Here is a 25,073-nt window from a genome sequence, read left to right as displayed (position 1 = left end):
AAGGCTACAAATGCTTCTAGGAAAAACAAATGTGTAGTGCACTTGCCAGTTCAAAACCAATCTGAAAGAAGTGGATTCATCCTGTCTCTCTACCTTTTCAGGAAACCTTTTTGATTATCCAACTCAGGTAAACTTTTCTCCATTCATATTTTTTCTCAAATGTATCTTAAAATAATGGTTGAGTTCACATTTTTATTATGTGTCTTCAACACTACTGTCTACACAAGACAGAGTGAGTTTCATAATGTCAACTAAACACTGGATATCTTAAGGCCAGGACCTGGCATTTGGAACATACCTCCATACGACCTCTGTTGACATTGCTGATGTGTCCCTGCAGGTAAAAGATTATGGTTAAATTTCTGATATTGTTATGATGAATAGTAAAGTCACCTTTCCCAACTGTTAGTGTCCAGATGTGCTAACTCCCTAAATTTTCTAGACCAACAGATCTATACAATATCAGGTTAAGGACATCAAGCAAATCATTTGGAAATGACTATTAGAATTATCATGTTTCCATATCTTCTGTCATAAAATCCACTATACTCATATATGGCATGTGTTAAAATATTTTATGCAAGCTGGCACAGATGATCACAGTATTCTCAAATGAGGAGAACTTCAAGGAAGAAAAAAATGTTTCGGGATCTACATTTACAAAATCCGTACTTCTCAACCACAGCTGCTTAAATAAAAATAGTCTTATCAAACATATTTTATTAACATTATACAGAAAGGTTCTGTTTGCTACCAAGCAGAAAGGAAGCGCAAGCAAAGTTTTCAGCTCAGTGAGATGAATCTTTACATTTCCCTAAGATTTAAAAAAGAAAAATGTTTTTTAATTTAAAATAAGCTTTACACAAATTAGCCATATGTACTGTACATTACCCTCACCCGTCTCTTATTATTTATTATACAGGGCAACATAAACATCAACCTTGACACTGTACAACATAAGAGAATGCTTATTCAAATTGCAACCCTTTTTTTCTTAAAAAATCCACAGAGTTTAGTTTAAAAATATCCAAGATGAATTTGTTCTTGCTTTTGCTTTAAAAATAAGCTTTCCTCTTTGACAACAGCTTAAAATGACTTAAGTAGAACACACTACTTTCACTTGATTTTTTTAAAAAATAAATTATTCTGAAATATTTTAAATATCCCCCTAACTTTTAAATAAAACATTTCTCCTGCAACCTTTTCAAGAAAAAAAACCCCTAAATTAAGGTCATATTCTCAACTGGAATCAAATGCATCTGTTATTTTGATTCTTGGAGTAATTCTAAATTCCAACCCGAAGTAAGTCATTTCTGAAACTGGAATAAGCAGACACTAAGACAACAAAGGAACTTTGGAGTGATTCCCCCTCTTCATCAGAGTTTGCATTTCACTGAAGTGAAAATCAGGGTTCCTACAGTGCAATCCTATCTGTGCTTACATGAAAGCAAATTGCATTAACTTCAGTCAACTCAAATCCAAGAAATGGAGTAAAGAATATGCAGCCTTACTGTATTGTACATCTGGAATTACCTATGATGACCGGCACTCTTTTTCTTTCTCTCCATGGCCTCTTCATTCCTTGATACAACCTTTGCCAAACTAGTTTCCTGTAGTTGGCATGGAGCAGAGAATCCATACCTTTGATGTCCCAATTCTGTGTACTGTATAATTAGCATTTCTACAATGTAACTTATGAGTTACTCTATTTGAGTGGATAGCTTCAAATATTATTCACATATTTGGCTAAGTCATATTTACAGAATTTATACCTTGTGCTAAGGTTTGTGTTTTGGTTGATTTTAACTTAGATTGTCATACAGCTACAGTGGTTTGTAAACTTTGGTTTATCATTTACCATTTTGTATGAATCCATGACTAAGGTTAATTGGGCAAAACATGCTTATGCCATGTCTTTGTACACTGTGTGAGCCCAACTACTGTAATATGTTAGGTTCTGGTTTAGCATGTTGAATGAAGCCAGGAATTCTGTTTTGTTAACCATAACCATAATGTTAAGCGAATTAGGCTACTAGAGTTTATTCAACAAACAATGGTTTAAAAAAACCTTGGTTTAGGACAATGTGTATGCCCAAAATTATAAAGGACATCAGATTCTTTTGTTCCCTTGAGTATTAGAATTCTTCAATCTATTAATTGAAGCTGGTATAACTGGGGTCACTTTTTTTCTTTCTCTCTCTCTTTTTTTTTAGAAATTTTATTAGTTTTTTTCCCCTTACATACATATGTTCGTTTTTCAACCAGCGTGTAGTCTGGGTTCAAAAGTGCTAATACATAGTCAAGTCCTAATCTTTGGTTCTTTCCTCTAGCCATTTGTAGAATGACTCCCAGGTTTGGTAGTATTCTGTTTCTTCTTTATCTTTCAATCTCATAGTTAATCTCTGCACATTCCAATATTTTTTTAATTACTTCTTCCTCTGGTGGTATTCCTTCATTTTTCCAGTGTTGCGCAAAGGTTATTCTTGCTGCTGTTGTAATGTGTAGAACCAAATATAAACTTTGTTTATTACTCTTTTCTGGTATTATACCTAATAGAAAAAGTTCAGGATTAAACTCTACATGTTCTCCCAACATTTTTTCTAACCAAGCATGTATTTTTTTCCAATAAGCCTTTGCTTTATCACATGTCCACCAGATATAATAATATGTGCCAGAATTATGTTTACATTTCCAACATCTATCTGACATATTTTTAAACATTTTTGCTAATCTTGCTGGTGGCAAGTGCCATCTATAAAACATTTTATATAGATTTTCTTTATACGAAGTTGACATTGTCAATTTATAATTTCTCTCCCATAATTTTTGCCATTTTTCTAGTTCTATATTATAACCAAAGTTTTTCGTCCACCTTGTCATAGTTTCTTTAGTTTGTTCACTTTCCATCTCCAAAATTAACAAAAAATTATACATTTTCTTAATTAGTTTCTCATCAGAGGTTAACAATATCTTATCAAATACAGTTTGTTCTTTATAAAACCCATACAGTTTCACATCTTTTTCATATCTATTTTGCATTTGTAGCTGTGCCCACCATGACAGGTTGATACCCTGATTATCCAGTTCTTGTCTAGATTTTAATGTGCCATCACTGGACAGCCATTTGTCCGAAATGGTATAGGGTTTCCTGCCTGAACAGGGGGTTGGACTAGATGACCTCCAAGGTCCCTTCCAACTTTTTATTATTATTATTATTATTATTATTATTATTATTATTATTATTATTATTATTATTATTATTATCTCTATATGTCCAAATTTTTTCAAAGTCTACCAAGTTTGCATGTGAGAAAGCTTCCGTCGTTGATAGCCACCCTGGAATTTTTACATATATTTTACTTTGATTTTTTCCCATACTGTTATCAAAGCATTTCTAATATAGTGATTTTGGAAATACTTATGAATTTTATTTTTCTCGTACCACAAAAAAGCATGCCACCCTAATTGTAAATCATGTCCTTCCAAATATAACAACCTTTTATTCCTGAGAGTTATCCATTCTTTCACCCATGTTACTACAGATGCTTGATAGTACAAAGCCCACGCAGGTAGCCCAAAACCTCCATTTTCCTTAGCATCTTGCAACGTTTTCATCTTTATTCTAGCTTTCTTTGCTTGCCAAACAAACTTCAAAAATAATGAATTTAAATCTTGGAAGAATTTTTTCTCAAGTTTTATCGCAATTGTTTGAAATAAAAATAAAATCTTCGGCAATATATTCATTTTAACTGTAGCAATTCTTCCTAGTATTGACAGTTGAAAATTCTTCCACTTTTCCAAGTCTAATTTTATATGTTTCAATAGCCTTATATAGTTGTTTTCTTTTATTGTTGAGCATTTGGCTGATAAGTATATACCCAAATATTTAACCTTTTTCACTATTTGTACCTCTATTGATTCTGACAATCGGTTTGTTTTTTTTGCTTATCTGTAAGATTCTTTACTATTATCTTAGTTTTTTTCTTTATTTATTTTTAATCCCGCTATTTCTCCATACTGTTCTATCTTTCCCCACAATTTAGGAATCATCTCCAGAGGTTCTTCCAAAATAAATACTAAATTGTCAGCAAATGCTTGTAATTTATATGTTTCACCCTTTATCCCCAACCCTTTAATTTCTGTATCTTGTCTAATATTTCTCTTTAAAACTTCCAAGGTAAAGATGAATAACAGAGGGGATAATGGGGATCCTTGCCTTGTGCCTTTTCTTATCTCAAAGCTCTCAGTGCAAACTCCATTCACAATCACTTTGGCTATTTGTTATATATTGTTTTTATCATATTTATAAAATTCTGTCCAAAGTCCATTATTTGTAGTTGGTGAATCATAAATTGCCAGGAGAGATTATCAAATGCCTTTTGGGCATCTAAGAATATTAGTGCCATTTGTTTCCCTGGGTGTAGCTCATAATATTCTAATACGTCTATTATCACTCTTAGATTGTTTTTAATTTGTCTCTTTGGTAAAAAGTCATTTTGATCTGAATGTATAAATTCGACTAAGTATTTTTTTCAATCTCTCAGCCATTATTGAAGTAAAAATTTTATAATCCACATTGAGCAGTAAAATCGGTGTATAGTTCTTAATCTGAGTCAAATCGGAATCTTCTTTTGGTATTAGAGTAATATTTGCTTCCATCCATGTAGATGGAAGTCTAGCTTCTAATAAAAGTCCATTGCAAACATCTTTCAGCGGTTCACTTAGTATCTCTTGGAGGTTCTTATATAGCTCTGCCGGAAGCCCATCTGGACCTGGTGTTTTTCCATTTTTTTGTCTTTTTACGGCCTCTGATATTTCCATCATTGTAACCCTTTCATCTAACATATTTTTAAATGTCTCTGAGATCTTTGGAAGATTATTTTCTTCCAGATATTTTACAGTTCTCTCTCTTGAAGTTTCCTCCTTATTGTACAATTCCTTATAGTATTCTTTGATTATCTTTTTTATTTCTTCATTTTTATATTGTAAATGACCTTTCCCATCTAGTAAGCTATATATCGTTTTCTTCCCTTTCTGTTTTTTAAGTTTATAAGCTAGCCATCTTCCTGGTTTATTGGCATTTTCGAAAAAGTTCTGTTTCACTCTCTTTATCTGTTCTGCCACTTTTTCTGAGTCCAACAGATTTAGTTTATGTTTTATTATGTCCATTTCTCTTTTCAAAGTCTTTTTTTGTGGATTTCTTTGCAGTTCTAATTCTAACTTTCCAAAAAAATTTTTAATAATACATATTGCTGTTTTCTCTGTTTATTTTTCCTTGCCATATATTTTATAGCTATGCCTCTAAAGTATGCTTTAGCTGTATCCAATACATTTTGTACTGTTGTATCTTCTTATTTTCTTTGAAGAAAAATTCCATTTCTTTTTTCGCTAACTCTATGAATTCTTTTTCTTTTAATATGGATTGATTTAAAGTCCATCTTGGTCTTTTTTGTATTCCTTTCCAGGTCACTTTCAGAGGGTTATGATCTGCCCATGCGCCTATTTCTATCTCAATATCCTGTATGTTCATTCTCACGTCAGCAGTCATCCAAATCTTATCAATCTCCATCTTGGAGAACTGCTTTTATCTCTCTGATCCCGAAGGAAGACCAAGATGCTACTCAAGTAAAAAACTATAGACCGATATCACTATTAAATACAGACTACAAGATATTTGCTAAGGTGCTGGCTAATAGACTGATGAGGGTTCTGCAACGGGTGATTCATGGGGATCAAACTGGGTTTATTAGTGGTAGGCAAATGAAAAATAACGTGAGGCATATAGTTGATGTGTTGGAATTTTTGGAAAGGAACAACCAGATCCCTGCGGCGCTAATTTTTTTAGATGCTGAAAAAGCTTTTGATCAATTGAATTGGCAATTTTTGATGAAAGTTTTAGATAAAATGAATTTTGGGGATAAATTTTTGCAACCAATTAGGGCATTATATCAAAAACAAACAGCTCGAATAATAGTTAACAATAGTTTGTCAGAAGTATGTAGTATTGAGAAGGGTACAAGGCAAGGGTGCCCGCTATCGCCTTTGTTATTTGTGTTAACATTGGAGATATTATTGGTAAAAATACGAAATTCGGAAAGAATTAAGGGTATACGGATTAGAGATCAGGATTATAGATTGAGAGCGTTTGCAGATGATCTGGTTGTTACAGTGACCCAGCCGGAGAGCTCTGTTGTGGACCTGATGGAGATAATAATGCAATATGGGAAGGTTTCTGGATTTAAAGTTAATGTACAAAAAACTAAAATCTTGGCCAAAAACATGACAGCATCGCAAAAGGCCCTTCTACAAGGGTTAACTGGATTTGAGATTGTCAAAAGGGTCAAATATTTGGGGGTGCTTTTGTCGCCCTCTAATACAAAGTTATATAAAAATAATTATGAAAAATTATGGGGAAAAATTCAAAAAGAAATGGAGAGTTGGGAAAAATTGCAATTGTCTTTACTGGGAAGAATTGCAGCAGTGAAAATGAATGTCCTGCCTAAATTTTTGTTTTTATTTCAAATGATACCGATTCTTAAGAAAGATTCTAACTTGGAGGAATGGCAGAGAGGTATCAATAAATTTGTTTGGGCAGGGAAAAGACCACGAGTCAAACTTAAGATCATGCAGGATACTCGTGAAAGAGGTGGTCTTAAAATGCCTAATCTTAAATTATATTATGAAGCTGCTGCGTTAGTAGGTATAAGTGATTGGATTAATTTGACACAAGACAGATTATTAAATCTTGAGGGCCACGACTTGTTGTTTGGTTGGCATGCATATTTGTTGTATGATAAGAAGGTAGATAATGTGTTTAGAGTGCATATTTTAAGACAGGCATTGTTGAGAGTTTGGAAGAAGTACAGACATAAGCTAGACTGCAAGATACCATTGTGGGCAATTCCAAAACACGCAATAGAAAATATACATGCTGGTTTCAAACATGATGTGACTACGTACAAGGAGATTCTAAACTTGGAAAGAAATGTCTGGTGTTTGAAACCATATAGTCTCTTGCGAGATGAGAAGATTGTTCAGAATTGGTTTCAATATACTCAGCTACGGGCCAGGTGGAAAGAAGATCAGAAAAATGGTTTTACAATGACTGATGAAAATCTGATAAAGCAAATCAGAAATCAGGGTCCAGCACATATTAAACGGATATATCTTGCATTGATAGAGATCGACTCAGAAACAGAACTTGTTAAGGATTGTATGATAAAATGGGCCCAAAATATTCAAGAAGTTATTACAATGGACATGTGGGAAAAGATTTGGGTGAGGAATGTAAAATTTACACAAGCTCAAAATCTAAGAGAGAACTTTTATAAAATGTTTTATAGATGGCATTTAGATCCTAAAAAGCTGGCAAGTATGTATCCGAATTATCAACCAAAATGTTGGAGGTGTGGTGATGAAGATGCAACATATTTTCATGTATGGTGGACTTGTAAAAAGGTTAAGGCCTTTTGGATAAAAATTTGGTGGAATATGCAGAAGATTTTCAAGCAAAGGATAAAGTTTTGTCCGCAACTCTTCTTGTTGGGAATAATTACAGATGCTACGGTTGTGGACACTAAGTTGATGTTGAATTTAATCACGGCAGCAAGACTTTTAATAGGTCAGTATTGGAAGAAAGAGGAACTGCCGACTATAGAAGAATGGACTTTAAAGGTTTCCAACCTGGCAGAGATGGCAAAGATTTCGGCTTACTTGAAAGATCACTCGCAAGAACGTTATATTATGGAATGGAGAAAATGGGTTGAGTACATCCAGAACAAATATAGGGTTAAGAAGTTTCATGTAGCATTTGAATAAGTCTTCCTTCGTTTTTTCTTTCTTTATTTTCTTTTTTTCCTTTCTTTTTTCTTTTCTATATATATTTAATATCATTAATATTTGTATTATCCTGTATAAGCTAGAGAGTGATGGATTTTAGAGTTTATGGTTGTTAGTATATGGTTGCTTATGATTGGTTTTCTTTTCTATACCTTGTATTTAGCTCTGGGAAGTCGGGGGGGGAGGGAGGGAGGGGTAGGGAGGGAGGGAGAGGGGAGGGGGAGGGGGGACTGTTAAAGATAAACTGTATGTTAAAACTTTTCAATTAAAAAAAAAATCCTTGACCAAGATTTTTGGTTATTTGAATAAAAGGTGTATTGCAATTTTTGTGGATTAATCTCCCTCCAGACGTCTTGGATTCCAATTTCCTCTGCCATATCAAAAAATGTCTTAGGTAACCTTCTTCTTCCAGTTTTTCCTGTTTTATTGCTTTTATAATCAATTTTTCCATCTATTATTGCGTTGAAATCTCCTCTTTTTTTTCTTTCTCTTTTATCACCAGCTGAAAAACCAGCACAAAAGTTTTCTCTTTTTCTTTTTAATCTTGAATAATCCTCCCTGGAGTGCTTTTAGTATAAATCCAAAACAAACATTACTAAGATCAGAATTGTTTCTTTCCAAGTTCCCTGACCCCTTTTCTGTGCTAGCCAATAGCACTACTATAAATTAACACTATATACTGACCAGTTTTGTATAACATCTACACAACTAAAATTGACTTTAACCCTACATTCATTACAAAAATCTATCCATTAAAAGTTTGTGACATCTACCTCTCCCTTTCATTATGTAAAAGATTGCTATAATTTCTAACAGGATAGCATTTCCAAGGACGTGAATAAAAATGAGAGGTGGATGTCTTACATTGTACCCCATTCCTAATTGCATGGATGAAATAACATAATCCTACTCCTGCCACAGGTGCCAATAATTGATTGGTATTTAGAGCCATGACAGGTCTTTCAGAGGGGACATGAAGTTGACACCTCTCAAAACCACTCTGCTTGGGGAGGGCATCAGGAAATTAAAAAAAAATCCAACAGAACCAGAGAAAAGGAGGATATAGGAAATCAGTGGTACCTTTTCTCCTTTGTCATGCAACACTTTGCTCTTCTTTAACCATGGTGAGAGCCACCCAACTATATGTCTTGTAAACAAAGCTGATGGTAGTGATTGGAAACAATTAGCCCGGAGATAAATCATCCAGGAAGTTGGTAACGTAGATCTTGATGAAACCGATTTGATATAGATACAACATAGGCTGCAAGCAGTTTCTCTCCCTTTCATATTTATTCCCTGTCCCCCAAAGTCTTAACCCTGCTGCAGTTCACTTGTTTCTGAGATGAGATGGAATGTGTACTGTGAAACACATCAAAGAGTTTTAACATGTTGCCTTCTGTCTCCCTCTCCCTCATTCCTTTTTTCCTGCTCCACTGGTTTCATTGAGGAGGGAAAGGAGATTAATAAACCGCTCCAGGATTGGGAGGAGGCCCTGGAGATGGGTGATGCATAGAGCCAGAAGTGGGCGGAGGTCCCTGTTGTTGTATGTGAGGCCCGTTCAAGTTCTGATGATGGAACCAAGAATTGTGATGTTCCAAGTAGCTTGGGGGAGAGTTATAAGAGAGTGGCTGGGGGATTTGGCTCCTGCTGGCTTGGTTATTATGAGAGTTATTGTCCCAGACGGTGGGAGATGGTGGAGAATTGCAAGCCATGGAGTCACTGTTATTTGGGCTGTCTTCCAAGGGGACCTCTCCATTTTTGTACAATTTCTTAAATTTGGATCTTCTATTCTGGAACCAGATTTTTACCTGAAGAAAGAGAGAAAATTATTTAATTTGTAGAATAGGCTGCATCCACATGTGACTTGAAGCCAGTCCTTTTCCCACCAAAGATAAACCCTCTGCTAGGGGATTCTGCACTTTCTCCACCAGCACAAGGAAAAGTATTACTTGTTCAGTTCAAGGGAAGAACTGTGGCTCAGTGGTTGGGCACATTCAACGCTTTTCATGAAATAGGTAACAGGCTCAAATCCTGGCATTTTCAAGTAAGGCTAGGAAAGACTGGATTAAATGGTTCAAAAGTCTGGTTTGGAATGTAGATTCACACATTGCACTAAACCATGACCCACAATTATGCCTAATAAGCAATACTTTGCTTAGTTTTGACTTGACATAATCAGTGAATCAAATTACTGTCCCTCAACCTGACCCTAAAACGCAGAACTTTTGTGAGAATAAATCAGAGGGATAACAATGAGCTCTGCTCAAAACTCATTTGAGGAATAGGCAGAAAAAAATAAACATATCCCCCATTCCATTTGAAAAGAGGGGCTGCATGTTAGTTTCTAATATGGTCTGCCAACTGATTTGATGAAAGAAACAGGGAATTGTGGGTCATTGCAAAAAGTCAGATGACAGGCTTGCTCAAAAGGTTTTACAAGTCTTTCAAGGATGCTAAAACATTGGGATTGGGAAGACTGCCATGATGAAACTTAGGGCAGGACTAGAACAGTGGCCTAGCTTGCTGGAAGTCTCCTCAATACCATTGTAGAGTTGTGTGACTCCATCCACAACCCACTCCAGAGAAAGAGTATAAGTAAAACAAAAGAAAGTGGGTGGCAAATGGGAAGAAAGAATAAAGGATCAAAGATAGTAGAGAGAGAAACTCTAATCAAAACAAGGAAGCAAGAAGACTTAGGAACAAAGTCTGCTGTGTTTGACAAACATCCATATTTCTTCTGGGGGTAGGGAAAAATTCTTTGCAGTTGGTAACCAATGCTATGAAATTGGCAAGTTCATATTCTGAGCAGTCAATTAAATTGTAGCTATACTGACTGTCTGATAACTCTTTAGCCTGAGGAGCATCCTCCTGTCTGGTACTTTTTATACGTGTTGGACTGCAACTGTCAAAGCCCCAAGCAGAAGAGCAAAGGCATATCTGGAAATTTTAGTTCAGGAAAGGTGCATCAAATCTACTGTACTTCTGCTCAAGGTAAAAAGGTACAATGTGTGTAGTAAACAAACTGCAATTAATATATAATTCTTCTAGTATTATTCCATTTTAGAGGGCCAATAGTACATAAGGGGAGGAAGTATGCTAAACCATATGAGTGTATGCAAGCATGTATGTATGTGAGACAGTCAGGAAAACAACAGAAAAGAAATGCTAAAGAAGAGGTAGAAAGACAACTGATCAACTAAGAGATATTTTACAATCTATCAAGATTAAAGAAAGAGCTCCTCCTCATGTCCAAAGAAAAAGACATTCTGGGTATTTCATTTTCTAAAATCTGACCTTAGAAAAGGTCCTACCAAACTGACCTTGGAAGTGAAGAGACTTCCGTAGTATTTGTTGATATATTTTAATTAAGACAAGCATCACAGCCCATATATCTTGGTGATACTTACAGAAAAAACACTGACAGTATAAAATTTGGGCAGGGAAAATAAGAAACATTTGGCCAGTGAACTACAGAGATCATTTATAGAACTGTACAATTTATGCATTTTGCTCTATAGGTTTACATTATGATATGGAATATACACATCCATGGGATTTTTTTGTTAAAAAAACAATCTATTGGGACAGGTGTAATTCATTGATAAGAATTTCTGATTCCCAATAATTTATCAATAATAATAATAATAAAATGGCTACCATAATTTACAGTACAGAAATGAAAGTTTAAAGTAACCAAAACTGGGAATGGGTGGGGTGGAAAATATATGAAAAGACAGCAAGCTTCATACAATTTTGATTCTCAGAACATATTCTCAGATTCTTACTCAATTATGAGTATTTGTTGCTGGCAAAAAACTCTGATTGGCGGATCTTGGGGGTTCTATTAAATGAATAGCCCACAAGAGTAAAGTTGGCTTATATCTACCCCAAGATCATCAAACCGCTAGAGAAGTTTATGACACCTGACCCCAATCTTGTGCCTTCCAAAGTAATGGATTTCATAACCAGCCTCCTCCAGAGGTATTACATTATAATTATAGCCATATATAACAAAATCAGATAGTAGTCCATTACTTTGGAAGGCAAAGCATTTTTAGGCTACCACCCCCCCAAAAAAAAGTCCAAACAAAAAAAAAAAACCTGGATCACTGACCATGATGACCCTAGGGGAAAATTTGTTTCTGTCATGGGGCAGTCTGTTTGTAGGAACAAAAACACTTCTGTACACCCTGAGAGCATTTTGTCTGGTGCAATTTTCAATGTGTCAGGTTGTCACCACTATGCTATGCTCTTGACCTATCAGAATCCGGACACATGCCAACTTGCTCCCTTATTTTAGATCAGGGGTGCCAAACTGCCGGCCCACAGGCCGGATGTGTCATGGCGAAACCACGCCCACCCCATTGCGGGTAATGGGAAAAAACTCACAATACGTCACGACACGTGATGTTGCAAGTTTAACACCCATGATTTAGATCAAAGCAGTTAAGAAGCCTTGTTGTCCTCAGGGTGCTTGACTGGCTCCACATTCCAGTTCAGCTTCTTTACCAGCTCCTCATGACCTGCTTAGGAGGGAAGGCTTGTGGGAGAGGATGGCAAACAAGGCAGCTTTATGTCTGAATGTGGGAGCTGAAACAGGAAGCTAACTCTTTTGGCTGTGTGTGTACATCCAATCACATGTTTGGTTTACATCTGTTTAAGAATATCATGTCAAGCATGGTGAGTGAGCATTTGACAAAAGACCATAATATTTTAATAGGAGTCCAAAAAGTTTAGTTTTTATCAGATTAATTAAGAGGTAACATGTCCACAGAACTAAATCCATGTTTGCCTAAAATCCAAGCTTGTGATAAATGACTCCTTTCTATTTTGGTAACCATCCTAGCGTTTCCTTTGTTGTGAACTGTGATTTAAAAGACGACTCTTTTCAAGGCTGAGGCTGAGGCCTTTAATCTGCTGAGGCCCTGCTAACACAATTTTTGCTAGATATTTTTGTGTAATTAATTAATTATAATTAATTAATTAATTTTCTAATGGAACAAATCTCAATCTCATTCTTTCTAAGTTGCTTTTCCTCTCCTATCCTCAAAATTTTTCAGCACTTCCGGGTGGCAAGGCTCCGTCGATGGCGGTCATTTCTGACTGTCAGCCCCGTTGCCCTGTTTAAATTGCAAAAACAGCGACAATCAGCTGTTTCGCGGTTTGGGAATCCCCCCTCGGGAGAAGAGGGGGGGGTGAGCATTCAGGTAGAGGTAGAGCTCCCCTAGACCCCCAGAATTATCACTCTGGGGGTCGAACGGTGAGAGCTCCCTCGGAGCCTGAATTGGCTCCAGACTTGGGGACTCCTCTGTTTCAAGGCTTTGAAACAGAACAGGACGCTGCAACCATCCCTGCTCCCAATATTGTACTTTGGATTACTTGGATGCAGGCAGAGCTGAGCAGGAGAATATTGAAACAGCGCCAGAATAAATCTTTAGAGAAAGTGGGAAGAACAAAGAATAAGGAAAATAAAATAAAAGAAGGAGGAAGATATAAAGTGGATTTTTAAAGTTGTAAAAGACTCTGTTAAAAACATTTGAAGTTGGCTCAAAAGTGATTTAAAAGTCTTGGATAGTTAACAGTGAAGCAACTAAGTTGCAATTTGGGCAGAAAAGTGAAAGTGAGAAACGAAAGTTAATTGGGTGTTAAAATGGCTTCCAAACCACCTAGATTCTCTGCTTCTAAAAGTGCGGGGGCTTGACCAGTTCAACAATCTGGACTTCAAACATTGATGCCACCCCCGCAGCACCTACACCTATACTCACATTGACATTAAAAGACTTACAAGATGCTTTAAAACTTCAATATGAGCAAATATCTGAGCTCAATAATGAGAAAAATAAGGAAATACGAGAGGATATTTTGCTGGCATTTCAGGGACTGACAGTTTGTACTGAGAATCTGAATGAACGTGTGGAAGAAGTTAAGCAAAATAATTTGATATTGGAAGCTAAAATCAGTGAAGCTGAGAATAAAATGGATAAAATTGATGATGAGGTGGTAATGACACAATATAGAGACATGGAGTTTGCCTTGAGGATCAGAGGTCTGAAAGAAAATACACAAGAAAACTTGGAAGAGATGTTGGCAAAAGCTGTGGCACCTATTTTGGGTTGGCGAGCTGAAGATTTTATACTGGAAATAGACAAAATATTTCATGTTAATTGCTGGATTGCTAGACAAAGAAAACTACCAAGTGATGTGGTTGTTTACTTCACAAAGAGAAAAATCAGAAATGCAATCATGCAAGCCTTTTATAACAACAGATTTAAAGTGGCTGATCAAGAGGTTTTAATTTTGAAAGAAATATCACCTAGAATTTTAAGAAATAGGAAAGAATTTGTTTTTCTGGCAGATGAATTTAAAAAATGACAGATTCATTTTAGATGGGAGATACCAACTGGGATAGTGGTGAATTATGTTGGTACAAGATATCGTCTTAATACAGTTCTGAAGGCACGAGATTTTTATTGTAATATACCGAAGGCAGACTCACTGACATCCCCAGAAATTAAAAGAAGAAAGGAAAAAGAAGTGCGACAGACACAATTGGAAGATACACAGCGAGATGAAGAAATGGTCTCGCTGATTTCAAAAGAAACACAGCAAACTTTGGAAATTGCGCGGCCCTTGGCTCCATTAGAAGAATCAAGGGCTCAAAGAGTGACACGGGCTGCAACCAGACGAAAGGAACAACAACAACAACAGAAACAATATACTACAATTACAACTCAAGAATCTACTTACTGTATACTGAAGCAGTGGGAGGAGCGAGACCAAAGAAGCAGATGCTTGTGGATCTGCAAGATATGCTCCGAAAGCTTCAAGTTGCACAAAATGGTGACAAAGTTTCTAACATGGAACGTTAATGGTTTAAATTCACCGCAAAAGAGAAAGAAAATATTTCAGTACTTGAAACAATTTAAAAATGATGTTATATGCTTGCAGGAAACGCATATCCATGTATCTGATCAAAAATATTTGATAAACTCTAGATTGGGTATGCAGTTTATTGCATCTGCTCCAGAAAAGAAAAATGGTGTAGTCATTTATGTGAAGAAGAATTTAACAGCTAACTTAATTGAAGCAGATAAACAAGGAAGATATATTATAATTGAACTTTTAATAGAAGGGAAGAAAATACTTTTAATTGGATTATATGCACCTAATCAACAGCAAGGAGAATTTTATAAACTTCTACATAATAAAATAATTCAATGGGATTATAAATTGTGTATTTTAATGGGAGACTGGAATGGAGTATTGGACACACAAAAAGATAACAAAGGACCTTTTAAAAGCACTCCAAATCATGCTAGATTGCCTAAATCTTTTTTTGACATGAAAGATGATCTGGAACTGAGATGTTTGGAGAGAACGAAACGTGGAAGAAAGGGATTTTACTTTTTTTTCTGACAGACATCAATCTTTCTCCAGGATTGACTTTGTATTAACTACTAATGATTGTTTTTTCTAGGGTTAAGAAGATCAAGATATGTCCAAGAATCTTATCAGACCACAGTCCAGTATGGATGAAATTGGAGAAGGGGAAGGAAGATAGGAGATCTTGGAGATTAAATGAAAATCTGTTTAGATATGAAGAAAATGTGGAAGAATGTAAAATACAAATGAAAGAATTTTTTACTATAAACATGCACAAGGGTACTCCAATTGAAATGGTTTGGGATGCAAGTAAAGCTTATATGAGAGGAGTTTTAATATATTTGAATAATAAATATAGACGTAGATTGGAATATAAGCGTAAAGAGTTAGAGGAGGAAATAAAGATGAAAGAGAGGGCTTTTATCTTGAACTCATCGAATAAGAGGTTGAAAGAAGCAATTAATTTGTTAAGAGGGCAGTTTGATATGTTGATGGCAGATCAAGTGGCAACTAACTTACGATATGTTAAACATAATACTTTTTACAATGCTAATAAGCCAGGTAGATGGTTAGCTTATTTGTTAAGGAAAAAACAAAAGTCACGTAATATAGACAAGATAGAATATAAGGGTAAAGAGGTGTTTCAACAAAATCTTATTAAAAAGGCTTTTGTTGAATTTTATTCTAAATTATATGCAAGGGATATAACTCAAGGTTTAGATATAGATAGGTATTTACAAGAAGTGAATATCCCTACACTTACACAAGAACAGAAGGAAGGGATGAATCAACCGATAACTGCTAAAGAAATTATTTTAGCAATTAAACAACAAAAAGTGGGTATGACAACTGGAACAGATGGTTTGACAGCCACTTATTATAAAAAATTACAATTAGAGTTGGTGGAACCTTTGAAAGAATTATTTAGGACAATTCAATCTGGAGGGGAAGTGCCTCCATCGTGGAGAACAGCTTTTATATCATTGATTCCAAAGGAAGATCAAGATCTTACCCAATCAAAAAATTACAGACCTATATCGCTTCTAAATACAGATTATAAGATATTTGCAAAGATCTTAGCAAATAGATTAATGAAGGTTATGCAGCAAATGATTTATAGTGATCAAACAGGATTTATAAGTGGTAGACAAATGAAAAGTAATGTGAGATATATTGTAAATGTATTAGAATATTTGGAAAGAAATAATCAAGTCCCTGCAGCATTGATTTTTTTGGATGCTGAAAAGGCGTTTGATCAATTGAACTGGCAATTTTTATTTAAAGTTTTAGAGAAGATGGAGTTTGGTGATAAGTTTTCACAACCTATTAGGGCAATATATCAGAAACAAACAGCCCAAATAATAATTAATGGTAGTTTAACAGAAGCTTGCAAAATTGAAAAGGGCACAAGACAGGGATGTCCGTTGTCACCATTGCTGTTTGTTTTAACATTGGAAATATTATTGATTAAGATACGTGACTCAATTAAAATAAAGGGAATTAAAATTAATGATCAAGATTATAGATTGAGAGTGTTTGCAGATGACTTGGTTATTACATTAGGTCAACCGACTCAGTCGGTTATAGATTTAATGGAAATAATTTTGCAATATGGACAGGTTTCTGGATTTAAGGTTAATAGGCAAAAAACTAAACTTTTGTCTAAAAATATGACTACAGAACAAAAGGTAGTTTTAGAAAAATTAACAGGATTTGAAATAGCTAAAAAGATTAAATATTTGGGGGTATATCTTTCAGATTCAAATGTGAAATTATACAAAAATAATTATGAATTGTTATGGTTAAAAATACAAAAAGAATTAGATACTTGGAAAAAATTACAACTGTCTTTATTGGGAAGAATTGCAGCAGTTAAAATGAATGTTTTACCAAAATTTTTATTTTTGTTTCAAATGATAGCTATACTTAAAAAAGATTCAAATTTGGAGGAATGGCAGAAAGGTATTAATAAATTTATTTGGGCAGGGAAAAGACAGAGTAAAACTTAAGATAATACAAGATATACGTGAAAGCGGTGGTCTTAAAATGCCTAATTTTAAATTATATTATGAGGCTGCGGCTTTATCGTCAATTAGTAATTAGTTTAATTTAACAGAAGGAAGATTATTGAATGTTGACGGATGTGATTTATTATATGGTTGGCATGCATATTTATTGTATGATAAAAAGGTGGATAATATCTTTAAGACACATATATTAAGGTATGCTCTGTTGCGAGTCTGGAAAAAATACCGATACAAGTTAAATTATAAAATACCAATTTGGGCAATACCTAAACATGCGATAGAAAATATAAGTCTGGGATTTAAACATGCTGTGACCACATATAAAGATATTCTCAGACTGGAAAGGAATGTATGGCAATTAAAGCCATTTAATACTTTAAAAGAAGGGAAAATAGTACAAACTTGTTTCAGTATGGCCAGATACAAGCTAGATGGAAAGAAGATCAGAAAATTGGCATTTCAACAACAGATGAAAATCTGGTAAAACAAATTAGAGATCAAAGTCAAGCACATATACTGTAAGAAGGATATATAATGCATTGATAGAAATAGATTCAGAAATGGAACTTGTTAAAGATTGTATGATAAAATGGGCCCAGAATATTCAAGAGCCAATAATGATGGATGTTTGGGGAAAAATTTGGGTCAGAAACGTAAAATTTACCCAGGCACAAAACTTAAGAGAGAATTTTTATAAGATGTTTTATAGATGGCACTTAGATCCTAAAAAATTAGCATGTATGTATTCAAATTATCAGCCTAAATGTTGGAGGTGTGGTTGTGAGGACGCAACGTACTACCATATATGGTGGACTTGTAAAAAGGTTAAAGACTTTTGGATTAAAATTTGGTGGAATATGCATAAGATATTTAAGAAAAAGATAAGGTTTACTCCACAGATATTTCTACTGGGTATTATTACTGATTGTACTGTTATACACCCCTTCATGGATTACTGCCTTGTCGTGGCGAAGGGGCTTGCGTAATTCAATGAAGCTATGAGCTATGCCATGCAGGGCCACCCAAGACGGAAAGGTCATAGCAGAGAGTTCTGACAAAATGTGATCCACTGGAGAAGGAAATGGCAAACCACTCCAGTATCTTTGCCATGAAAACCCTATGGACAGTACCAAAAGGCAAAACGATATGACGCTGGAAGATGAGCCCCTCAGTACGGAAGGCGTCCAATATGCTACTGGGGAAGAGCAGAGGGCTAGTACTAGTAGCGCCAGAAAGAATGAAGTGACTGGGCCAAACCCGAAAGGACGCTCAGCTGTGGATGTGTCTGGTGGTAAAAGGAAAGTCCGATGCTGTAAAGATTTTTTTTCCATAGGAACCTGGAATGTAAGATCCATGAATCAAGGAAAGCTGGACGTGATCAAACAAGAGATGACAAGACTAAACATCGACATCTTAGGTATCAGCGAACTAAAATGGACAGGAATGGGTGAATTTAATTCAGATGACCATCAGGTATACTACTGCGGGCAAGAATCCCTCAGAAGAAATGGAGTAGCCTTCATAGTCAATAAAAGAGTAGGAAAAGCAATACTGGGATACAATCCTCAAAATGACAGAATGATCTCAGTTCGAATCCAAGGCAAACCATTCAATATCACAGTAGTCCAAGTCTATGCCCCAACCACCAGTGCTGAAGAGGATGAAATTGACCAGTTCTATGAAGCTCTACAGCACCTTATAGAACTAACACCAAAAAATGATGTCCTTATCATCATGGGGGATTGGAATGCTAAAGTAGGAAGCCAAAAGATAACCGGAATAACAGGCAAGTTTGGCCTTGGAGTACAAAATGAAGCAGGGCACAGGCTGATAGAATTTTGTCAAGAGAATACGTTGGTCATAGCAAACACTCTTTTCCAACAACCCAAGAGACGGCTCTACACATGGACATCACCAGATGGTCAACACAGAAATCAGATTGACTATATGCTCTGCAGCCAAAGATGGAGAAGCTCTATACAGTCAGTAAAAACAAGACCAGGAGCTGACTGTGGCTCAGACCATGAGCTTCTTGTTGCAAAGTTTAGGCTTAAATTAAAGAAAGTAGGGAAAAGCGCTAGGCCAGTCAGGTATGAATTAAATCATATCCCTGTTCAATATACAGTAGAGGTGACAAATAGATTTAAGGAATTAGATCTGATAGACAGAGTGCCTGAAGAATTATGGACAGAGGTTCGCAACATTGTACAACAGGTAGCATCCAAAATCATCCCAAAGAAAAAGAAATGCAAGAAAGCAAAATGGCTGTCTGAGGAAGCTTTGCAAATAACTGAGGAAAGGAGGGAAGCGAAAGGCAAGGGAAAAAAAGAAAGATACACCCAATTGAATGCAGAATTCCAAAGAATAGCTAGAAGAGATAAGAATGCCTTCTTAAATGAACAATGCAAAGAAATAGAAGAAAACAATAGAATAGGGAGGACCAGAGATCTTTTCAAGAAAATTGAAGAGATGAAAGGAACGTTTCATGCAAAAATGGGCATGATAAAGGACCAAAATGGCAGGGACCTAACAGAGGCAGAAGAGATTAAGAAGAGGTGGCAAAATTACACAGAAGAACTATACAAGAATGAGCTTAATGTCCCTGATAATCACAATGAGGTGGTCACTGACCTCGAGCCAGATATCCTAGAATGTGAAGTGAAGTGGGCCTTAGAAAAGCTGAGCAACAACAAAGCTAGTGGAGGTGACAGTATTCCAGCTGAGCTATTCAAAATCTTAAAAGATGATGCAGTAAAAGTGCTACACTCAATTTGCCAGCAAATTTGGAAAACTCAACAGTGGCCACAGGATTGGCAAAGATCAGTTTACATTCCAATTCCAAAGAAAGGCAGTGCCAAAGAATGTTCAAACTATCGCACCATTGCACTCATTTCACATGCTAGTAAAGTTATGCTTAAAATTCTACAAGCTAGACTCCAGCAGTATGTGGATCGAGAACTACCAGAAGTACAGGCAGGATTTTGAAGAGGCAGAGGAACTAGAGATCAAATTGCTAACATATGCTGGATCATGGAGAAAGCTAGAGAGTTCCAGAAAAACATCTACTTCTGCTTCATTGACTATGCTAAAGCCTTTGATTGTGTGGATCATAACAAACTGTGGCAAGTCCTTAAAGAGATGGGCGTACCAGACCATCTTATTTGTCTCTTGAGAAACCTATATGCGGACCAAGAAGCAACAGTGAGAACTGGACACGGAACCACTGATTGGTTCAAAATTGGGAAAGGAGTCCGGCAAGGCTGTATACTGTCGCCTTGCCTATTTAACTTATATGCAGAGCACATCATGAGAAAGGCAGGGCTAGATGAATCAAAAGTTGGAATTAAGATTGCCGGAAGAAACATCAACAACCTAAGATATGCAGATGATACCACTCTAATGGCAGAAAGTGAAGAGGAACTAAAGAGCCTCTTGTTGCGAGTGAAGAAGGAGAGTGCAAAACTTGGTTTGAAACTAAACATTAAGAAAACCAAGATCATGGCATCCGGCCCTCTCAATTCCTGGCAAATAGATGGGGAAGAAATGGAGATAGTGACAGTTTTTATTTTCCTGGGCTCCAAGATCACTGCAGATGGGGACTGTAGCCAAGAAATTAAAAGACGCTTGTTCCTCGGGAGGAAAGCAATGGCAAATCTAGACAGCACACTAAAAAGCAGAGACATCACCCTGTCAACAAAAGTGCGTATAGTCAAGGCTATGGTCTTCCCAGTTGCAATGTATAGCAGTGAAAGTTGGACCATAAGAAAGGCTGAGCGTCAAAGAATTGAAGCCTTTGAACTATGGTGCTGGAGAAGACTCCTGCAAGTCCCTTGGACTGCAAGGCGATCAAACCGGTCAGTCCTAGAGGAGATCAACCCTGACTGCTCTTTAGAAGGCCAGTTCCTGAAGCTAAAACTCAAATACTTTGGCCACCTAATGAGAAGGAAGGACTCACTGGAGAAGAGCCTAATGCTGGGAAAGATTGAGGGCAATAGAAGAAGGGGACGACAGAGAATGAGGTGGCTGGATGGAGTCACTGAAGCATTAGGCGTGAGCTTAAATGGACTCCAGAAGATGGTAGAGGACAGGAAGGCCTGGAGGAACGTTGTCCATAGGGTCGCGATGGGTCGGACACGACTTCGCAACTAACAACAACAACAACAAAACTGTTATATAAACTAAATTGATGTTGAATTTAATAACAGCAGCAAGACTTTTGGTTTTGCAATATTGGAAGAGGGAGGAACTGCCTACTATAGAAGAGTGGACTCTAAAAGTTTCAAACTTGGCAGAAATGGCAAAAATTTCGGCATATTTGAAAGAACAGTCACAACAGAGATATATCTTGGAATGGAGAAGATGGATTGATTATATTCAGAATAAATATGGGACTAAAAACTTTCACCTAGCATATGAATGAATATTAGAATTATAAGATGTATTATTATTTACTTATGTTTAAGGGGAGTTAAAGTGCGATAGGATTTAAAGCGTATTTATAGTTGGTTAGCATATTTTAGCTTAAGTTTGTTAGAGGCAATACCCTGTATTCAGCTCTGGGAAGTCCGGGGGGGAGGGGGGGAGGGAGGGGGTGTGGGGGGGAGGGGGAGGGAAGGAGTATATGTTTAAAATGTACTGTAAAACTTTTCAATAAAAAAAAAGAAAAGGATTTTTTCAAAAAAACAAGTTACATCAGGGTGAGGCAATAAGTTTCCCACATTTTACCCTCTATGTAAAAAAGTATCTCAGAGAATACACTCAGTGTCTGTCTCAAACATGGAAAAAATGGCCAAAAGAATAAGGAAACCAAGACTATAGAAGACTTCTTTCTTCTAAAGAAGCAAATGTCTTTACCCTGCCTATCAGTTCTTCTCTCAGACCTCTGAGGTATAGACTCCTAAAACTCTGCACATGTCCTAGATAGACAGAAGTTTTATGCCAAAGGACACTAGCACATGCAGAATAGCATTTATCCTGATAAACACACTTTGCAGAAGGGAACTTTAGTTTTGAAGAGGAAAAATCTCTACTGTTGATTTGTGTCTGGTGAGGACAATGAAAGAAACTGCTTTGACCCTATACTTTATTTGTAGGAGAAAGTGAAAGGTGTCAGAAAAGAAAAAGCCATTTGCACCATCATATTCAATTACCTAAATATGTTGTGGACTTTGATTAAGATGTATTATAAATTGTATTATAATTTATTACAATGTTTTTATTTAGTTTTATCCTGATTAAAAGGATAGTCAGTTAAGTCCTGACAACCAACTGTAGGACAGCACACACACACACACCCAGAGAAAGAAATATTTTGGGGAATATTAAAAAGGCAGAATATTATATTTCCCCAAACCCCCAGATCTCTCTGCCCCAAGCAGAGGCCAGGTCTGTAGAAATGCAGATTTGATAATCCTTTCAGAAAGATTGGAGCCAGGAAGCTTGGATCTGATGAGATTAGAAAGACAAAGACCCCTACAATCTACATCCCCCACCCAAACTCTAAGAACAGGAAAGATGACCTTTAGGACATAATAGGATTAACCCACCAATACCAAAAAGGACACACTCAAAAGAACCTCAGGTCAAAGTTCATGTCACAGGAACAGGAACTCCAAACACAAAAGCCCAAGAAAGTATAAAAACCCACCACTCCTAGCTACATGTGGTCAGCTGCTCCAGAGACTCATGTCTTGTGCTTCTGCTCTTTAATAAACTACAACCTTCTTTCTAAACCAGTCTCCATTTTGTTTATTCCCAGCTTGGACTGGACCCTGATGAAGATTTTTCTTTCAACACAACAAGGTACGTTTTACTCTGATTTCATCCTTCCCTAAGGAGTTATGTACTTTTTGGCAATCCAGCTTTGTATATTATTTTTCTATCTTTCATGTGGGCATATCTAGGGTGCATTAATCTGGATGACCACTAATGGCAGTAAAGACAGTTTCCTGTATCTCTTTACTGCCCTTCCATGGTTGCCTGAATATCTGCAAGCAAGATATGGTATGCCTAGCCTCATTTAGTAGAGGGAATTTCCAGAGCTATTTAAGTTCTAGCTTTGTACTAATCTCATAAACTTCCCATCCTATTTCCCTCTAGGAATATACAACTTCACATACAGCATCAAGATGGGCTACAGAAGATGATAACATGAGGGTTTGTTTGGGAATGGTATGTATGCATGAATGTGTTATTTCTTCTGTTCTTCTACATTTGGCTTCATCTTAAATTAGTTGACTGAAATGAAGAAACATTAGGGTAAACAAGAGGGGACATTTGGATAAAAGGACAATGGCCTCAGTTCACTTCTAATATTGGACCCAAAACCTCCTCTAGAATGTGCTCAGAGGCACCCTGTTTCTTCATTCTGTGACTCTGATCTTGGTAGTTTTTGGAATTTCAGTAAGGTAGATTCAACAAATCCTGCCTTAAATATAGGCTACCCATCATCTGGATGGGGAGGAACAGACTTCAGCTCAACCCTGACAAGACCGAGTGGCTGTACATTCCGGCATCCCGGGACATTCAAAATGTTCCATCTCTTTCTATGGGGGGTGAGTTTTTACCCCCCGTGGATAGGGCTCGCAACTTGGGAGTCCTCCTAGATTCACGGCTTACTCTAGAAGATCACATAGTAGCCGTGACTAGGGGGGCTTTCGCTCAGGTTCGCCTGGTGCGTCAGTTGCGGCCCTATCTGGACCGGGATGCCCTGTGTACAGTCACTCATGCGCTCGTGACCTCTCGTCTGGACTACTGCAATGCTCTTTACATAGGGCTTCCCTTGAAGACCACTCGGAGGCTCCAACTGGTACAGAATGCGGCCGCGAGAGTTGTCTTGGGAGTTTCCCGGTACTCCCATGTTACACCTTTGCTCCGCGAGCTGCATTGGTTACCAGTTGTCTTCCGGGTGAGGTTCAAGGTCTTGGTGATGGTTTTTAAGTCCTTACATGGCATGGGTCCGGAATACCTCGGGGACCACCTGCTGCCGGCGTCGACTCCCCTCCGCCCTGTGCATTCCCACAGAGAGGGCCTCCTCAGGGTGCCACCGGTCAGAGAATGTCGACTGGCGGCCCCCAGGGGGAGGGCCTTCTCTGTGGGCGCCCCGGCTTTATGGAACCAACTGCCGGTTGAGCTCCGGACGGCACCGGATCTTCGCTCCTTCCGGCGCGGGTTAAAGACCCATTTATTCGAACAAGCTGGCCTGGCCTGATGGGGGAACCTTAGGGTTTTAATGAGTTTTACATTTTGATTGTTTTAATTGGGCAATTATTTAATCTTTTTTTAACTTTTGTATTTCTATTTATATGCCCTGTTCACCGCCCTGAGTCCTTCGGGAGAAGGGCGGTATAAAAATTCAATAAATAATAATAATAATAATAATAATAATATTTGACAGATCACCTAAATATTTTCTTTCTGTTGCCATCTTTACGTAAACCACGATAACTTTGCAAATTGGATTGCAAATTGCCCATATACCAAAGTAGCCTGGGTTCTTACAGCAAGGCAAGCTAAAATAAAATTGACATTGTAGTGATGTGAACTTAATCAATACTATTCATTTATAGTTCAGTGTATCCTTGAATATAGCCACTGGAAACAATGAAAGATGCAACTAGCTTTGAGGGCCACTGTATGTAGCAAGAGGGCATTTATATGTTTTAAAAACATTTATAATTATAGAGAAAACCTGGGTGCCTACTGGTTAGGTTTATGCATTACACTTCACTATTAAGGAACACAGTGACTCACGTGGTTAGGACGCTGGGTTGGAGGTTAGCAAGCCTGTGTTCATGATCTGAGTGCTGCTGTGTAGCAAAGTGA

The 25,073-nt window shown here is 36.9% G+C and overlaps 1 protein-coding gene across 1 annotated transcript in view; it reads right to left on the bottom strand.

Moving 5' to 3' along the window:
• Nucleotides 1-9,299: 9,299 nt before the first annotated feature.
• Nucleotides 9,300-25,073, bottom strand: part of LOC308676580 (homeobox protein DLX-3-like) — a gene marked incomplete at both ends in the record, with an annotated part of 33,711 nt that continues 17,937 nt past the window's right edge. The window contains one exon of the mRNA XM_081342458.1: nucleotides 9,300-9,647. Coding sequence (XP_081198584.1) covers nucleotides 9,300-9,647 — 348 coding nt within the window. The remainder of the gene's footprint in view (nucleotides 9,648-25,073) is intronic.

The sequence above is a fragment of the Vipera berus genome, assembly GCF_964194415.1.
Source record: "Vipera berus genome assembly, chromosome: W".
NCBI lineage: Eukaryota > Metazoa > Chordata > Lepidosauria > Squamata > Viperidae > Vipera > Vipera berus.
The sequence above is the reverse complement of the archived record's forward strand: the minus strand, read 5'-3'. Positions and strand labels throughout refer to the sequence as shown.